Source organism: Megascapheus bottae, chromosome 23 (genome assembly GCF_031878675.1).
Source record: "Megascapheus bottae isolate mThoBot1 chromosome 23, mThoBot2.hap1, whole genome shotgun sequence".
Classification (NCBI taxonomy): Eukaryota; Metazoa; Chordata; class Mammalia; order Rodentia; family Geomyidae; genus Megascapheus; species Megascapheus bottae.
The window spans coordinates 19,393,059-19,412,708 of record NC_143531.1 but is presented as its reverse complement, the minus strand read 5'-3'; the positions used below and the strand labels follow the sequence as shown (position 1 = coordinate 19,412,708).

Sequence of the window (19,650 nt, the reverse complement as noted above, 5' to 3'; positions counted from 1 at the left end):
ATGCAGCCTTCCACTCTCAGTGTTTTGCTGGCTAATTGGAAATAAGAGCCTCATTGCTTTGTCTGCTGGGCTATCTGAACTGCAATCTTAGCTTCCCGAGTCGTGAGGTTATGGCTATGGGCCAAATGAGCTTGTCTTTGGCTGCATTTTTTTCAACATTTTTTGACATCTCAAATGATGGATTAATGTATTTAAATTAAATTGATGTTTATATAGTACCCTAGATTAATAGATTTAGCTGGAAGGCACATAATATACACAGTTATAATTGACACATAGAGTTCATAAAAATAGTAATGTTTATCATTATCTTCCAAAACATTTTTTTTTACCTATGGAGATTCACACTTTTGTAATATTCTTTTTTTTTTAGGGGAGGGGAGGGGGGTCATGGTGCTCAAACTCTGGGCCTGGGTGCTGTCCCTGAGCTCTTCAGCTCAAGGTTACAGCCCTACACCTGGGTCTGGGCTTAGTCCCTGTGCTCTTCAGCTCAATACTACTGACTTACACTTTGAGTCACAGCCCCACTTCCCATTTTCTAGTGGTTAATTGGAGATAAGAGTGTCAAGTTCTTTAGTGCCCTGGCTGGTTCTTTACCACAATCCTCAGATCTCAGTCTCCTGAGTAGCTAGGAATACAGGCACGAGCCACCGTGTCCAGCTATAATATTCTTTATTACAGAGTAACCATCTCTAACACAAAGCAGATTTTAACACTACAGTTTTTCCATCTACATATGAAAATTTGGAATTAAATTTTTTTGTCATTCCTAGTACTTGAACTCAGGGCCTGGTCAGTGTCCTTGAGTTTTCTCAAGGTTACTAATTGAGTCACAGCACTATTTTGGGCTTTTTCTGTACATGTGATAACCAAGAAACTGAACTCAGGGTTTCTTGCATGCTAGGCAAGCACTCTACCCCTAGACCAAACTCCTGGCCTCAGTAAAATGTTTTTATAACAGAAATCAGATAATATTCTCTTTAGCCATTTTTAAAGGGAGACTTGCTTCATTTCTTTTCCTTTTTTTGACTTGCTTCATTTCTAAAACAGAGGTGCTACAAAGACAATTCGGCTTATAAGTATGTTAGTAACATTGGAAGTCTGTTTACATTATTAATGTGTAGAAAGAATAATGTATTTGTCTAAGGGAATTAGACATTATGAAGGGTCTCAGAATCTGGGGGTAGCTGAGCCTGCATGTCACTATCTCCCAAAGCTACAGAAAAGGAGATCGCTGGCCTGAGGCCCTTCCTCCAAGCCCTGGGTGCTGAGGCCAGAATTCATTCCATTCTGTCTGCAGAAAACATGGAGTTTTCAACACTGTACTAATGCATATGTCTGATACTTTTGTTCCTTTCTAAGCATCATCTAAATCAGGAAAACCTATTATAAGCCTCTCTTTATTTATTACAACTATTGACTCAAAGGTAACTGCTTGTCATATTCATACAATACATATTACCTGATACCCTATCATATTTGCAATTATTGCACACACTAAAAAGGAGCAGAATGACATAATATTTATAAAATATTTAAATTATCATTTAATATATAATATTAAAATTGGGCTTGTTACTGTTACCAACATATACATTGTTGCAAGAAATCTAGAGAATAGGTGATATCAGTGAAAATAATATATATATATGTAAATAAGACTACAGAAATGTTTGTTTACATTATACTTGTAATGCATATAATAGTTAATTTAGAAAATAGTATATCCTCACTTATTATTTATCCATTTCAAATTCCTTCCCTATTTTATTTCACTTGAGCAATAACTTCCCAATCATGTACAATGGCCTTGATTATGAGCATTCTACACTATCTGTGGTTTAGAAAATTCAGTGTACTTAATCATAAAAAAATAAGCTGACTTTTTAGCCTTATCTCTCTATTTAGATCTCTTCTCTCTAGGATTTGGCTCATTTTCTCTTTTTATGGAATGTGCTTCCCATTCTACCCCATTTGCTCTGATAATATTGTATTAAAATCCAATACTTGTACCAAATGCCACTGCTTCCAAAATGGAACCTTGGAACCTTATAGTTATCTGTAATAACTACATCTTTTGTGTTTACTGCTTTTTGCCATTTGGAGGTAAGGATAGGATTTTTTTTTTATTCTGTACATCTTTATAGTTGAACATTTGTTTTTACTGCATCTCTTACTAGATAATGTGAAAATTGAGGTTACTAAGAAAGCTGCATGACATCAAAATCTTCTACGGCAGGCTTACTGAGTGCTATATTTGTTTTCCTTCTCTTTTTATTATAGTTGATATTGACTAGCTCATATATTTGTTTTATAATTGAATGCAGGTGGTCATGGTATGCTGTTAAAAAGCTTCATATGCCAGTGCTATTTAGTGTTATGACATTATCTAATCTGTTAGACCAATATAGCTCCAGCACTTTCATGTAAAATATTCTAGGGATCTGAAAGAAGAAACAAAAAATACTCTATTACAGTCATGAACGTAAACCGTAATTCACAGTAGGAAAATTTTGACACAACTATTTTTAAAGGAAAATTGAAGATTATATCATTATATAGCATCTGATGCCTTATATGTTTATTAGTATATTAGTTTATTAGTATTTATTAGGATGAAAATATTAAGTAATATATATATGTAAGCTAGCCAGCTGTCTTAGAGATAGTTTGTATGGCTAGACACACAGAAAGCATTTTAAAATATAAGTAAATTATCCTCTTAAATCTAGAAGATGAAAAAATGAAAATTAGCTGTGTTTCTTTTGTGACCCTTGCATATTAGAATAATTGGTTTTAAAATATTCATCTGATAGTGAATGCCAGGGACACTATAAGCATAGCATCCCAGGAGACAGTGGTAAAATACTAACTTAGCAAGAGTGAGGCCTGGAGTTTAAACCCCAGTGCACTAGAATATTTAAAATTGTCTTAGATATGTCACTTGAATGACACGGGAAACATATTACATTGTGGTGGGATTTTTTTCTTACTAAATAGAAGATATTTACTTATTAAAACTATCTGTTTGAATATATGAGTTTAGGAAAATAATCATAAAATATACCAAGTAATATTCAGTGTGAGTCAAAAATTCCTTCTTTTAATGACATATTTAATATTTTTATCTCAAACATCAGAATATTTTTGAACAAGTACCAGTTAATTTATAGTAATTTCATGTTTACATAAACTAATATGTTTAACATGAAATACATATTTTTAAGGCTTTCAATTTCTTGATCTGACATTTTGATGAAGCTATTGGTGTACTTTATGTATGAAAGTACAAAAAGTACAAAAGTGTTTTATATTATTTATTGTAACATTTGAACAAAATACTTCTAAATCTATGAGATTACACAGAAGTATGCTCCTACTGAGTAAATGAAAGATTTCTGCTGCTAATACTGTGCTTTTATTTGTAAATAAAACACACTACTTATGAAGAAAATATCATAAGTTAATTGATATTAATTGAACTAATAGAGGTTGAATCTAGGAAGAGATATGTCAGACCAACCCATGTATCACTGCAGTAAGAAAATAAGGACACATTGAATTTTTTTTTAAAAAAGTAGCATTGGTCAATATTCTTAATAAATCAAAAAGGAAAAGCAGTTAATGAGACAATTACAGAATAAAAAGAGCTGTCTGACCTCTTGACTTGTCTTTAGTAATTGGACTATATTGGTGGCTTATATTTCACGCTTATCTTTTTCTTGTGGTATCTGAGTGCTGAGATGTAAATTCATTAGATCTTTTTAGTCTATGACCTAGAGGTCAAAGGCATGGTGTTTAGTACTTTAATGTCTTAACATCTTATAATAGCAATGGGATTTACTCAAATCTCAGCTGGGTTTACAGGAAAACACCACGAACACAATTTCAGGAGCAAAAAGAAAAATACTCATTTACCAGTGCCTAAGCGTACTGGTGTTCAAAACCAAAATAGGCCTTTTTTGAAATATAAGTTCAGTTCTTCTATCTTTAGCACATTGCCCATTTGTGTGTGTTCATTAGTAACATGGAAATATCTGCATAAAATCCATCTCTGTGAAGAAAACAATCACTTCCTACATATAAGTGATATATAGTAAGCTATTTAACATACCTACTAACATAATATATATACACTGTGGATAAAACAAAACCACCCACAAAACATGTCAAAGCATCTTTAACATCACAAAGGTAACAGAGACTTAGCCTTCTGAATATAATTAGTGAAATTTTAGAAACGGTTTAGTAGATATTATATGATCAAGTTCTTTCTGGGTGTTTATAGTGTTTTTCAATACTTGTCTTTATTCTCCTCCTTTGTCTTCCACTCCCCTTCTTCTCCTTTCCCCTCCTTTCTCCACCCCTTCCTATTCCTCCTGTTTCCCTTTTCCTTTCCCCTCACTTCATTCCATTTTTCTGTCTCTTATTTTTTTTTCAATAACTATAGACAAAACAACCTATATTCTTATGGAAAGTTTGATGAAGTGTGATTTTTAAATTACTGAGATAATGACAATTGAAATGGTATAGATCTTAAAAATAAATGTTTGGAGCCTTATGTAATGTTTACCCTAAGGTAAACATTAGTGGGGATCTAGATTTTTGTCAAAAAGTGTAATATTTACTCAATCATTATTATATTGAAAATGTGGGGGAGCATAGCCTAAAATTTTCTATTGATAATTTAGTAGGACAATATATTTGGAGACTGCAGGATAATACATCATCACCAAGACAAAGTAATCACAAAAAGCAGCCATGATTTTTTTCTAATGAACAAAGAGAGAAAATGAGCTAACGTCAATTTATGAGTACTACCATGGAAAAGAAACTTAGACAGTGTAACATAAAACTTTCCAAATTTATGCCACATCTAATGCTATTTTAAAGCAGAGTAATTCTACATTAAAACAAAACTTATATAATTTTCTGGCACTGACCTCTAAGCCTCTGTTTTCCCTGGTGGAAAGAGGTCCACTTTAGAAGAGCTTATGCATTTTTTTCCTTTCTAAATGAAATACAAACTCCCAGACACAATATCTAGCTTCCTGTTTAGTAAGACTGGATAAAATAAATGCTGCTAGATGTTTTCAGCTGGCGTCAATCTCCCAATGCTTGTATGTATAGTCATTTCTCTGAAAAAGAAGTAATCTATCGATTAAAAAAATTTGTAACATTTCTCTATTAGCTAACAACCTTTTAGTTGGATTAATTTTACCTGAGAGAGGTCAGAGAGGTGAGGGAAGGAAACAGCACTGGTTTGTTTTTACAAAAGAGTTACAAAATGTAAGTGACCTGTGACATGGAGGAAAATGAAAGACAGCATCCGATAATGAATTCTGAATATCCATGAAGCAAAAAATACTACAAAGCAAAGCTGAAGATGACAAGGCAGGGACATGACAGGAATACATCAAAGACAATGAGGGTCTGAAGAAACTTGACCCTACATTTTACATTTCAGTCTTTGAGTCCTTTGAGGCAAGTCCTAGGGACATAGTTTTGCTTTTCTCATTTTTTTAAAAAAAGATGTTTATTGTAAGGATATGAAATAGCTTAAGGAATAAAGAAAACTCAGTGGCTCCAATTGAGAAATAACAACAGAAATCTCAGAGAACTGAGCTAGAAAGAAGGCCAAGGATATAATTGTATGGTCAAATACAACACCAAACAATGCAGTGCTTCTTGTTCAAGAAGGAATGTACTCACTACCTGAAAGAAATGTTATTGTAACCTCTCTATACATCACCCCAACAATAAAAAGGAAGTTATTAAGAATGTATGATAGTGCCAGCAGAAAATTAAAGGGAGTCAGAGACCCTGTTTGTACATATAGCCTGTAAGCCTGTAAGTCGTGCTCCAAATTAGCAAGAATGAATAGGATGATCCTTCCAAGTTACACCATGAGGATAATTCAACAAGATCCACATTTCTGGTATGTTCAGATCAGACCCAAGTCACATGACCACCCAGAAAGATAAAGGATGGGGTGTTGTTTAGCAATATCATCAAGACTGCAATTGTGGAAGGAGAGCTCGGATCTACTCAGAAGATAAAGCCACCATTAGGAAAGGAACTAGGGAATTTCCCTCTGTCCCAAGAAAGCAAAACAATAGATACGTACATAAAGAAAAAAAAATGAATCAAATGTTGACATTTAGGGAAGACTTCCTTGGAATGGAACTTGATTTCTTCTTGGAGTTTTGTCTTTCTTCTTCTTAAATGAAAAAATGGGCATGCTATTTTATCAACTCTTCTTTGCTTATGTTAAGAAAAGGCTTGCTATGTTCGTCTCCATCCTCATCTGTGTTTCAAAGGCAATTGGACATTGATACCAATCTGTGCTTCTGTTTCTGGTGTCAAAGTAAAACCTCTGGTGTCACCACCAACCACTGTTATCTGGTTTGAAATGTCAAGTACAAGTCAGTTCGAAAAGAAAAAAAATGAGATAGCATTCAGAGAGGAATGCATTAAAGGCAATGGTAAGGTCTGAATATCTGTGTATTCATGACAGGAGTTAGGAAGAGATTCATCAACAGAACTGAAAATATCTTGTGCCTTCTAACTTATCTGATGTTTTGATTCATAGCCATGTATCATCTTTTATACATACAACTGGTATATCGGTCTATGTTTGTGCTCTACTGATGAATAAAAGAACATAGATCAGCTGTTTTAGACTAAGGCACTGAAATCAGCTCAGCTATGTGACACTCTGGGTGTTTGCCATTCCATCCATGGACTAGCTAAAACTTTTCTCACTGAACTTGACTTTTTGTGTGTTTCTTTGCAATAGTTGTTGGTATGTTGACAGTTCAATGCTGAGCAATTCTTCATAAACCATGCTATATGTTTTCATGTACACCAATTGCTGTTCTTTAATTTGGTACAGACATCTAGTGGTTTCTGTGTTTCAGAGTAAAGATCAATATTAGTTCAGAAAAAAGGCGGCATTTTTTGTTTGTGTGGGTTTCTTCTCCATTCAGGGTTCAATTTGTATTATTTATAAAATAACTATTTTTATGAGTAAATGTTTTATAAAATAACTACTTTTTACAATCAGCCTTCTGAATGATGCTATGTGCTGACAGTGATATTTCACTACCATAGGGTTTGTTCTTGGTGTTGAGATGTAACTAATAGTACTTTTGAAGCAATTTCATAATAAGCTGCTGATACATTTTCTTAGGAACTTATTTATGAGAATACTTGAAATTTTATTAGATATTAATGACACATTATCACAAATAGCTATTATTAATAAGTGCACGTTCAAAAAAACTAAGGATGTTTCCTCTTTATTGTAATTGTCTTGGAAAATTTTTGATTATATTATTAATCTAACCACAACATTTTAAAAGTATACAGTCCCTAAAATTAAATAATTATTTATGGTGAATATTTAAATATATATGCTTACAGATTTCATGTGTACATCCCTGTACATAAAATATTATTTTAAAGTATTTGGGGTTATTAATTTCTATATTTTTAAAAATATGTTTATCTCTGTGTTCTATAATTCTTTTGGGGATGATGGTCATAGGACTTGAACTCTGGGCTTGGGCATTGTCCCTAAGCTTGTCAGCTCAAGGGTACTGCCCTACCCTTGGAGCCACAGCAACACTTCCGAGTTTCTAGTGGTTAATTGGAGATAAGAGTCTCACAGACTTTCCTTCACTGGCTGGCTTTGAACTGGGACCCTCAGATCTCAGCCTCTTGCTGTAGCTAGAATTGTAGACATGCGGGCCAGGTGTGTGGCCCAGTGGTAGAGTGCCTAGTATGCATGAAGTCCTGAGTTTGATTCCTCAGTACCATGCACAGAGAAAAAGCTTGAAGTGGTGCTGTGACTCAAGTGGTGTAGCACTAGTCTTGAGAAATCTCAAGGACATTGCCCAGGCCCTAAATTCAAGCCCCAGGATTGGCAAAATAAATACAAAAATAAGAATAAAAATAAAAAGAATTGTAGGCATGATCCATTGGTGCCTATTTCATAATAACTCATTTAAATTAAAGGCCCTTGAACCACCACAGTGACAATTTTCACAAATATTTTTTCCTTTTCTACTTTTGGCACCTTGCAATGTTTACCCCTTGTGATGTGATATTCTTAATGATAAATGTGTTGGTCACTTATATAATACTTCTTTTAGGTATTCTAATGTGTACTGTAAGACCCTCCTAAATTAATGCCTTAACAGTCAAGTTTGACCAAAGATATAAAGGAAACATTATCATAAGAAAAGAAAAAGGTGACTGGAGTATTAGATTTCCCTGGAGATGTGATACACGTTAAAGGAAAAGATGAAGGAAGGAATGACACTATTTTCATGCATCAAAAAGAACAAAGGCAGAGGCTCTGAACCCTGAATAGTTCAGGGCTAAAAGGAAAAGCATGGTGTTTGGAAATCAGAGCAGGGAGAAGGGTATTATGGGATGTGAGGACTGGAAGAAGACATATTTTAGATAATGTCAGACCTTGTTTGCAACGCTTAGATATTTAAATTCTGCTTTACTTCTCCCTTTATCACAGGTGCTGGAAAAATAACATGCATGTGAAATGTTTAATCTAAATGTAAATTGTAAAATTTTTATAACACATAGTGACAGAAGAAAATTCTAATCCCCCTTTCAGAAATATGGCTGAATATTCAATTAGGAAATAATTTGACATCAATATTTTCCTAAAATAACACTTTCAGACCAACAATTTATTTTTAAAGTAAATATGGATTATTATTGGTGACAATTTTTTCAGTTGTAGGTAATTCCTTGAATATATATTTTGTTCAGTTTTAGAAAATCAGTATAGTGGCACAGATTTATTTATACCCTTGTACCTGTGTTAGAATTATACAAGTATGGTTAAACACAACATAAGCAACCTTTTTTTTTTGAAATGGGGTTTAAATAATAATAACGTTTCCAAAATTAAAGCACTTAAAAAATATCAGCCTCTAATCCTAGATAATCAGGAGGCTAAGATCTGAGGCTCAAGGTTCAAAGCCAGTCTGGTCATGAAAGTCCATGAAATTCTGTTCAACCCTCAGAAAATCGAAAGTGGTGATAGGGCTCAAAATGGTAGAATGCTAGCCTTGAGCAGAAGATCTCTGGGACTGTACTCATACCCAGATTTCAAGCCTTAAGACCACTGCCAAGAAGAACTAAATTATCATTCTCTGATTATCTGCTTAATGAAGATTTTGAAAGCAGTCAAATACTATGTTTTCATTGTGTTGGGCAAGAATTTACTGGTCTATTTCTGCTCCCTTGGAATTTGTTGAGGATATGACAACAATACCATGAAGTGAAGGTCATTGCCAGGTCTTTGGCCATAGACAGTCCACGGAATGAAAAGTACCAATACACTACATTGGGAATGGTCCATCTGAAAGCAAGCAATACCAATAGCATGCAGGTATTCTGGTCGTTGTATTCAGTACGCTTCAAATTATTACAATAGTTCCCCTGAGAGTGGAAAACAATTTTTTCATAGTCCATCTAACATTTCTATTTTTTAACTAGCCAAAAGGAAAAGAGGAACAAGTTTTTCTTGTGGCAAGATTTTCAATCATTTTATAGTTTATATCCAGATGTAATTCTCATTAAATTCACCTGTCATATGAAAATAAGATTACTATAGAACTATAGGAGAATATATACATGTATATACTATACAGCTATGGGAGAATATACTGTATAATATATATATATATTATGCTAGTATGGGAGAATCCTATCATAGTAAAGATCTCAGTGACAAAATTGCAAAGTCAGTTTGCCAAAATAGCTCAAAGTTAAAATATTTCTGAATCAGCTGAAACTCTCAAATCCTTTATTCTTTCAAGAAGAAATTGTCTATAATATTGATTAGTTTTGCTGTTATTCTTACTCATCCCTTTTTATTTGGGTACTAAGAGACTGAGAAAGGTTCCCAAGTGTCAGGTTCGCTTTATCTAAATGCCCTTCACATTTAAATGATAAAAGACTTGGTCAGCTTCATAAGCATCATAAGGAAGTCATAAGTACCTTGGAGCAATTTTACCAAAGATGCATGGGATTGGAATAGAGAGTGAAAACAACATCTAAATGTGTTCAGTGGAGAGATTACATCATCTCTGGTTACCATTTGAAATAGTTATGATAATAAATGACCACTTGGCCCTGCTTCACTATCATACCTTTAGACAAGTGAATGTACTATCTTTTCTTTATAAATAAAGCACATTTGTTTTGTTTCTTGAAACCTTAATAACTTCAGAGGTTTGGATGGCGGCAAGGCAAATAACCCAAAGTGTGTGCATTTTATCATCCAAACAGCCCTGCTAATGTGGGACAAATGGGTACCTGAATTTTCTAGACTCTCACTAGTATTATTATGGGTTGTCTGTGTTGGAAATGGTGACTGTGTGTTAGAGATTTTTTTTTCTTACCCTGACAACCAAAGAAGTTATTTTTTTTAAGAATGTGGTCACCTAGACATCCTTGAATATTTGAATCCTGATAATAGTTTGTTATTAAAGACATTAATGTTTGAATAATTGTTGTGTTATTAAAGATGGTTAATTATAAAGCACAGGCAGAATGACAAAGGTTACGAAGGTACAACAGGATGGTTGGGATGGCAAAGGCCATTGAACGACAGCCCTGATCTGTCCTGCTAATTGTCTGAACCTAGTTTAAGAATGCCTTTATTTACTATGGTGTAATGGTACATCGGGGCTTGAACTCTGGGCCTGCCTGGGCACTGTCCCTGAGCTCTTTAGCTCAAAGCTAGTGTTCTACCACTTGAGCCACAGTGCCGATTCTGGCTTTCTGGTGGTTAATTGGAGATAAGAGTCTCAGAAACTTTTGTGCCTGGCCTGGTTTTCAGCCAGAATCCTCAGATCTCAGCCTCCTGAGTAGCTAGGGTTACAGGCGTGAGCCACCAGCACCTGGCTACATCTGCTTAAGAGTGAAGTAAAATGTTCCATGGTTAATGTTGCCCATGTAAGAGAATATCAGTTATGAATTTTAGCTATCACTACCAAGAAATAACTATTGTGATGAGCTTCTTGGGATGGCTATGGAATCCTATTAAACTCATAGCAGATGTCCCCTTGGGTTCAGTGAACCTCTTTAGGAATCATAAAAAAAAATGCTTCTGGCCAATTTCCCCTCCTAAATGTCTTTCTGTATATGGCTCATCTTAATTATTTAAAAATGGGAGATATACTTAGTGTATGGGTTCAGTTTTTCTGAATTATAAGAAAAGATGCTTTAGCAACTTTTGTTTTTGTTTTTGTCAGTGCTGGGGCTTGAACTCAGGGCCTGGGCACTGTCCTGGATCTACTTTTGCTCAGCATAAGTGTTCTACCACTTGAGCCACAGGTCTAGTTCTGCCCTTTTCTGTTTATGTGGTACTGAGGAATCCTACTCAGTTTTTCATGTATGCTAGGCAAGCACTCTACCACTAAGCCATATTCCTAGCAACTCAAATTGAGATAAAAATGAGATTTTTTTTTCTGATGCTCGCTATTAAGTTCATGCAAATATGCAAATAAGATAATACATCTTCAATTATATGCAAGTCTGGTAATTTGTAATTGAAATAGTTTAAATTTTAAATAGTTGGATAATAAACAAGGAAAACATGGTTGATCTTCAGCATTCATTTTCACATGTGTGGTTATTTATTATGATTATCCTTTGAAGTTATATGACATATATTACAACCCCTATTTATACTTGTAATTAAATACTAAAATAAACATAGCTATCATTTTTTAAGGGCAAACTACCGACCAGATATTGTGCTGGCTGTTCTGTATATGATAGTTTAGTCATACTGAATAAATGGAATGAGTCTTTATTTTACACAGGACGAAGCTGAGACACAGCTAATTCACTTTGCAGAGTTCAATAGCTGCTGAAAGTAGGCCTAAACATTCCCTGGATATTTTCCCATGCTCACCCCAGAATGCACATAAGTTGCAGTCATATATATATGTATATATATACATATATATATATATATATGGTACTTATGATCCTCAGAAGATTTCTCAAGGACTTTATATGTTATGTTGGAGGGTTTTTTTTTGAATGCTGTCATTCATCCACTCTTGATAAGCTATCTTTTGTCAGTCTAGAGAAAGCTGTTCATTGGTCAGCACTTCATTTCTTGATTTTCTTATCTCTACTGGGGTCCTGTAAATTTGGTTACCCAAAGACAGATCAAGAAGGAAACATAAACACATGTATGGACAATGGACATGTATGTGTACCTTGCATATATACAGGAATATGAGAGATGAATAGTTCATGAGGAAATGAGAATTGGGGCTCATATAATGTCCTAAGAGACAACAACAAAAAACCCAGTAAATTTTAGAGAATTAACTAAGCAAAGAGAGTTTCTGGGGCCAAATATAATGGGAAGGGAAACATTATGAAATGCAAAGGCTAGCTAATAAGGTTGTTTCTCTGTGCTGAGGAAGGTAGACATTTTCTCATAATTAATGTCCTTTCTGGTAGAGGAACATCTTTTCAAAGGCGGATCTGACTTTAGTATTATAAGAGGAGGGCAGGAAGATTTTAATAGTATCTGTTTCTTGATGGCTCTCTTTGCTCAAAATAATCCTTATACTAAAGTAGCTTCTTGGGCTCAGTGGTTTATTTTTTTTTCCCTTCATAAATCATGAGGTTCATACATCTCACACTAGGTTCAGTCTCTCTCTTTATTTTTTACATATGGCCCAATGGATGGCTCCAATTTAGGTAACTAGGTTTATTTTTTTTAACTTTTCATTAGAGTTTATTCTAAGGATATACTCAGAAACTATGTATATAAAATTGGCATTCCAGTGATTTCTTTTTGTTTCTAAGTGAGTTAAATAAATGCCACACATCAATGAAATCTTGATTATGGAGAAATCATCTTTTAAGACAGTAATTGTTTTTGAATCTTAAACACTAGATGCATAACTTAGTAATTTCTGCAGGGGGCATGGTCCATGCAAATTTTATTTCCTAGTATAATTAATGACCCTGATCAGTTTGGGCATCAGTGCCCTCCCCCTGTCCTGTTCCCCTGTAATTTCTGTTTCTACTTTCTTTGTTAGGAGCCTTTCCCTGAAATTAACAAAGGACATTGACCAAGAATTGAGGTGTGCTCACATCAGTCGGATACCCAGCAGTCCTTCTGGGGACCGGCCTCTACCAAGTGTAGAGGAAAATGGAGGAATAGATTCTCTGCCGTTCAGACTGATGCTACAGGACTGCACCGCAGTGAAGACCTTATTACTAAAGATGAAGAGAGTGCTTCAAGAGGTAATGGTTTACGGAAAGATTAATGTCCTTCAGGGCTGGGTAACCATGAGGTGAGCCGACCTGGTCAGACCCTGGATCTCGCTGTAATTAACTGCATGACATTGGGCCAAGGTCAGATGCCCTCCTGGGCTTTCTGATAGATCAAATGAATGGTTCAGAGTTCTGGTTTATAAATAGTCCCTCAAAAGCTCAGCTGTAAGATGTTAAGCCTCTGGGAAATAACGCATGGGTGCCAAGCCTTTCCTATTTGTCAGGTGAGGAGAAATGAGCTTCCCGTACTATGGAGAGATGGATTTAGTCAGTTTCATTTCATGATAGTTGGGCTTTGTTTTTATGAGACTGTGAAGTGGACTTTCTTTTTTAAAGCTACTTTTTTAAAGCTAATGCTCTAAATAATAAATCCAGTGAAAGTGTAAAGTTTTGGATAATTTAGCCCTGTGAATTTACCTGTAATCAGTCAGAGGGTGAAGAAAATTCATCATACGATATTTCAATCTTTAATTTCCAGTAGTTTTAAAGTTTAAGAATTTATATCATTCAGTAGTTATGAATTGTATTATGATTGTTCTAGAAAAAAAATATATGATATTACTCGTGTGTGTATGTGTGTGTGTGTGTGTGTGTGTGTGTGTGCGCGCGTGCATGTGTGCGTGTGAAGTGAGGGCCTGCAAATGCCCCTTGTAATTGTGAAAAATAGCCTGAGATTTGTGAGTTTGAATTCAGTAACTTATTACAACCAATCATTAACTTTCAATTGATTTCTCCTTACTGATATGATATATTAATAGCATGAGAACAAAATATTTAGTACTTAGGATTAATAAATTCTAGCTATCTGCAGATACTTGCCAATATTTGTATTTTTAATTCTTTGGTAAAATAATACTGTCAGCTGCTACATGGGTACAGAACTGAATCTAGAAGAAGAAAGTTTAAGAAGAATGATGGCCACATACATTGGAGACTTCCAGTCTGTGTTCCAATACTTTGTGCTTATTATAAACAAAGTGAAATACATTCTGCATTCCATACCCATTTACATTGCTGAGGTGGTCTCTCTACCTAGAATCTATAAAGTAATGTAATGTTATACTCAACCACTGTTAGAATTTCATTGGTTATGTGAGCTGGCAGTAAAGACAATGCATTAAAATAAGTTATATCTACCTATAATCGAAAACATTATGTTTTTAATGGGGGATTCAGCACTCAAAACTCATTTCCACTTTATTTTAGTGTTATCTACACTTAGAAAGAAGTTTGCACCTACTGGATTTATATGGTACAAGTCCTACCTAACAGCTCTTCTGCATCTTTTACAATCGCAGATTCATTTATGTCATATTGATGGCTCAAAAACAGCCATGTGGGAGTATTTATGTCACAGAAATTGGCAAACATTGCAAATTAGGGCTTTTTATTTTTGGCAGGCCTGCTGTTAAATATTTACCAGCATACCACTTTATGTGTGATTTTATAGTTTCTATCCTGACAGTGTAAGTGTTTTTTCTGTAGATGAATAGATAAATTAGACTCTTCCCCAACCTTTGGTTTAACATGCCATCAGAACATCATTGAACAAGGCAAACTTAATAACATCTGTTATATTAAAAGATATTAATCTCAAAGTCTATAACATGATGCTATTCAACCTTCTACCTTTCTGGTGTGGATTTAATAACAAATCAATAGAAGTATGAGGGAAATAAGAAGGCTGGGCAGAATGTGTCAAGAGACTTTCTTAGGGTACTTCATTTTGTGATTTAAAAATAATCGGTGATGAACACTATAGAGGAAATACTCAGAATTTATCTAGGATGTTTTTATATTCCCATCTATTTCTCTTCATTAAATGAAATCTAAAGAGAGTTCATTTTCAAACTGATGCAGTCTGAGCACTAGTTACAAATATGTATGGAACCCATCACAGAGGATTCTTTATTGTTATAGCAATGTTACTGTAAGATTAGCACAAGCAAGTATTTGATAATAAGCTATTTTTACTAGAGCATTTAATAAAAATGGCCTATTCTAATGCTCTCTATGCTAGCTGAAAGTTTTAAGTCACATTTTGACTTTAATACCAAATAGTCAGCTCAGTTGAACAGTATCTGTTCTAAAACAGGACTCTACCTGTATATAGATTATTTTATTTTAACTTTGGAGATATATACTGTCTGATTCTTATACTAAGATAGAGATTTAATTTTAATATGTCACAGTGAGTGTTCCTATTTGATAGTTTCATTTTTTGTTACATAAGCTCAACAAAAAGCTTTGCTTGTAAGGTTTGCAGACATTTGGTTATTATTTCTAGTAACATTTATGATAAATTTAAATCAATCCTCATTGATCTTGGCTTCAATTTCATATTTTTCCCTCAAGTATTTTTTAAATAATTTATTGACCTGGGTTATAAACAAAGGAAAACTTTAAGAGGAAGAAAATAAATTCCAAATCTTGATTAAACATGGTCTTAAAATTAAACATTGTCTTAAAATTGTGAGGAATGACTTCTTGGCTCTTTTGCAGATGTCTGCTACAAGAATGATATCTTAGTTTCCTATAGTAACAGTAATTGATTTTTCTACTGAATTTTCCCACTTAGAAAACAGATTTCTTACTGAAGTCAAAACAAAAATGAATATGTCCTCAGGTCACTCTCTGCTAGGTCTGTGAATGTTTCCTAGCTGCTCTTCAATTTTTCAAGAAATTCCTTTGTACATTCTCTATCAACCAATATTTTCTAGTTGCTTATAATATTTACCTCTTATTGTGATAGTCTTTTCTTTTTCAGTGACATGCTTTAAGAGCGGTCAGGAGGATAAGTTTGTAAACTTATTCCTTGTCCTGGCTGCTATTTAATTTCTGAGTGAATTAAAATATATAACATTCACTTTAAATCAGACATTAAGTAAATGTTGCTTGAATTAAAATGAGTGTTAAATGAAATAACAATAAAAATTGCTACATTGCAGGTTTTCCTCTTTAAAGTAAGTGAGGAAGGGACTCTTTTTAAGCATGTGAAGTAGAAAAGCCATTGGTATACTAGATTTCATTTAAACAAGGCTCTTGATATGCTAATGATCATACATGGCAGGAATAGTTTTCTAAGCTGGATTTTTGAGAGAGTAGAATGGATATGCATTAACTATATTTCCAAAATTTGCTTCTAAATTTGGAAGATTTTAGGCAAAGCCTACAGAGTTATACATTGCATTTTTTCACATGTAGACACTTTCAAATGGACATACTTTTTATTTTGCAAGTCATTATTATAATTTCAGGGTAAAATAACAACTCGTTCTAAACCCACAAAGCTGAAAATGTATTAATCCTTTAAATTTAAAACTTGATGTATGTGGCAAATATCATGTAACCCTTTTATTAATTACAATAAAAATATTTTAAAAAACTTGATGTACAACCTTTCTTCTTTTTGTGGCTATGCTTATAGTTTTCCTAAAGATGGTCTGCTAATCTATTGGATTGTAATGTTTTATTTTATTTTAAATCATGGTCTTACAATCCCAGACTGTCCTCGAACTTACAGTTTTCTGCTTCATCTTCTAAAGTTCTCATCTTAGATTTTTATTTGGCATGAGCTAAGCTTAGATGATCTGAGGAAAATATCATACTCTGATTTTATCCTCCTCCACAGAGTGCAGTTGTTACTATGAAAATGCACCTTTATAGTTCTAGGAATCTCTAACAAAAATTCTTTACTTAAATAAATGAATGCATTTAAAATTTGTATTGTTGTATTGATCACCAGTAGCTCATAGCTAACTCTACTTAAGAGCCTGAGATGTCAGGATCAAAGTTTGAAGCCTGACCAGACAGGAAAGTCTGTGAGGTTCTTATTTCCAATTAAGCACCAAAATTCCAGGAGTGGAAGTGTGGCCCAAGTAGTCAGGGCAGGTACAGCACCCAGACCCTGAATTCAAGCTCTAGCACTGGCACACACACACACACACACACACACACACACACACCCTTAGTGCTATTACTTTTGTCTTGTTTTGGTTATAAATGGAAATGACTATAACAAAGGAGAATCATGTAAACTATTGTTAATTCCTTTCATGATTATTTTCATATTATTTCATTATTTTATAAAACTGTTTAATATCTACCGAGCTATTTATTGTCATTTCTCAATTTAGTTTCCCTCTTTTGTCTTTGTCCTCTCATACAATTTGCTCTTTCTGTTTAGAAACAAACCTGTTATATGTGCTTACAATATCTTCTAGTCATGAGTCTCATTTGATGGCTTAAAAGAAAAGAAAACAACAACCCACTATTATCAATCATTACCGCTCTCTCTGTACCTAACTTTTATGATAAGTCTCTAATTGGATTACAATCACGTGCAATAATTAATCAAATAACCACTCTGAGGGCTCTGGTAGCCATGTCTAGCTGTCTAACTTTCAGTATCGTTCTTGAATCTTGCCTTCATACTCCTCTTGTAATAACAACTTATATTCTTGTGTGTGAAATTCAATAGGCTAAATGTGGCAGCAAGGATTCAAGCTGCAGTTTAGCAAATACACAGCAGATGGCACTAGCCCAAGTCTCCAGGGACTGCTCCCGATAACCAGCACTCCTAGTGGGAGATGGGGCAGAGAGGGAGGAAGACAAAGAGCCTTTTAAGGGGGTTGTATGGAAAGGTCACAGTCACAGTTTTGTCCCTCCAGAGCACTTTTTTTTTTTTACTGACACACACACACACACACACACACACACACACACACATATACATATATATTGCTCTCGTTTGAAAATTGAAGACATACTAAAATGGACACTGAAATGTCTACTGCTAATCACACTCTACAAGTGGCAGTATTATGATTTCAGAGTACACAATGCAATCTCTAACTAAGGCATTCACATGTTTACACATGAGTGAAGATATGTTTGGCCCATCTAGTGACTTCAGATGGAGGACAGCTAATTTCCTACCTGTGTCATTTTAAACTTGATGAAAATGCAATTAAGAGGAAATTAAATATTGACCACAGATTAGATTTAATAATGGAAATAGTTAATTCTCATAAGATCATCATTTTTTTAAAGATCACATTGGGGTTTGCTTACTGGACATTATGCTAGGTAGACAGGAGTTCTATTATTGGATCTATGCACCCAGCCCTTTTATACTTGAGTTACTTTCTGGGGAAGGTCTTACATGTTGGGTGCATATAAATCTTCATACTTTATTCATCCTGGGATTATGCATGCCCCTCTATGCCCAGTTCTTAAATATTACTAATCTAATGGGATAACTGATCAAAATGCATTATATAATATGTTGTCAATATCAAGGCAAAGCTCCATTACACAGTTGGTAGAAAAAAATGAAAAAATACACTTAAATACATTATTTTGATGCCACTGTATTAAGTATTTAAAATTAAACTTAAAGACAGAAGTAACTATTGTTATAATATACCTGATTCAGTCTGTATTGATGGCAAATGCTGGTGAAAATAAATATTTCCATCTGTACATTTGTCTTCTGTTTGATTAGATGAGCCTCTAGACTAAGTGCCAAGAATAAAAATAATAGAAAATTGTCATAAATTATTTTCCCTGCCCTGACATTAAAAACATGAATCTTTAGAAAAATCTATGGCCACTATTACAGGCTAGTGAGCATGCATTCCCACTTATCCAGACTTTCTTTGATTTGTTGTGTTTCTTGGTCCTTATTAAGAAAATTTTGACCTGTGCCAAGGAGACCTAGTGTATCTCCTATTCCTTCTTGTAAAGTTTTTAGTGATGTATCTTCTACTACACAAACTTTTGATTCTCATCTCTCCTCTCGTCCTCCCACTTAAAAGCCAAAGCTTACTGTAACGTTACTTCCACACTTGTTGCCCAGATTTGGGCTTTATCTTGTTAGTATATCCTTGGTTGTTATTTCCTCTTGCATTCTTCCTGTGTTCTGGCATTGCTGTTTCTTTCCTGCTCCATTCCACCCTTGTCAGAACTTTTGCTTGTTATACAGTTGTAAGCATTGCTGTCCACTTTTCCAAGTCTCAAGGGAAAACATAAGACTTTATAGCAAATTTGATCAGGATGCCAAAGGACCGATATCCAACCCAAGCATAAAACCTATGTTTAGAGTTTAAAATCTTTTGAAAACTTTAGTACTTATTTATAAGTATTAGTTGACACAAGACATTTTTGCTATAAAAGCAGTGTTGTTAATTTGTACTTGCATCTGAAATTAAATAATTTTAATTCACTTACAACTTTCATCAAATAATTCTTCTTTACTGCAAATTCCACATGTCCTTATTTCCAGAGTTTCACTTCCCTTAGATA

The 19,650-nt window shown here is 34.2% G+C and overlaps 1 protein-coding gene across 1 annotated transcript in view; it reads left to right on the top strand.

The window, feature by feature from the left end:
• Ccser1 (coiled-coil serine rich protein 1) overlaps positions 1 to 19,650 on the top strand; it is a 373,946-nt gene that overhangs the window by 209,010 nt on the left and 145,286 nt on the right. The window contains exon 6 of the mRNA XM_090356800.1: positions 13,107 to 13,314. Within this exon, the coding sequence (XP_090212926.1) occupies positions 13,107 to 13,314 (208 nt within the window). The remainder of the gene's footprint in view (positions 1 to 13,106; positions 13,315 to 19,650) is intronic.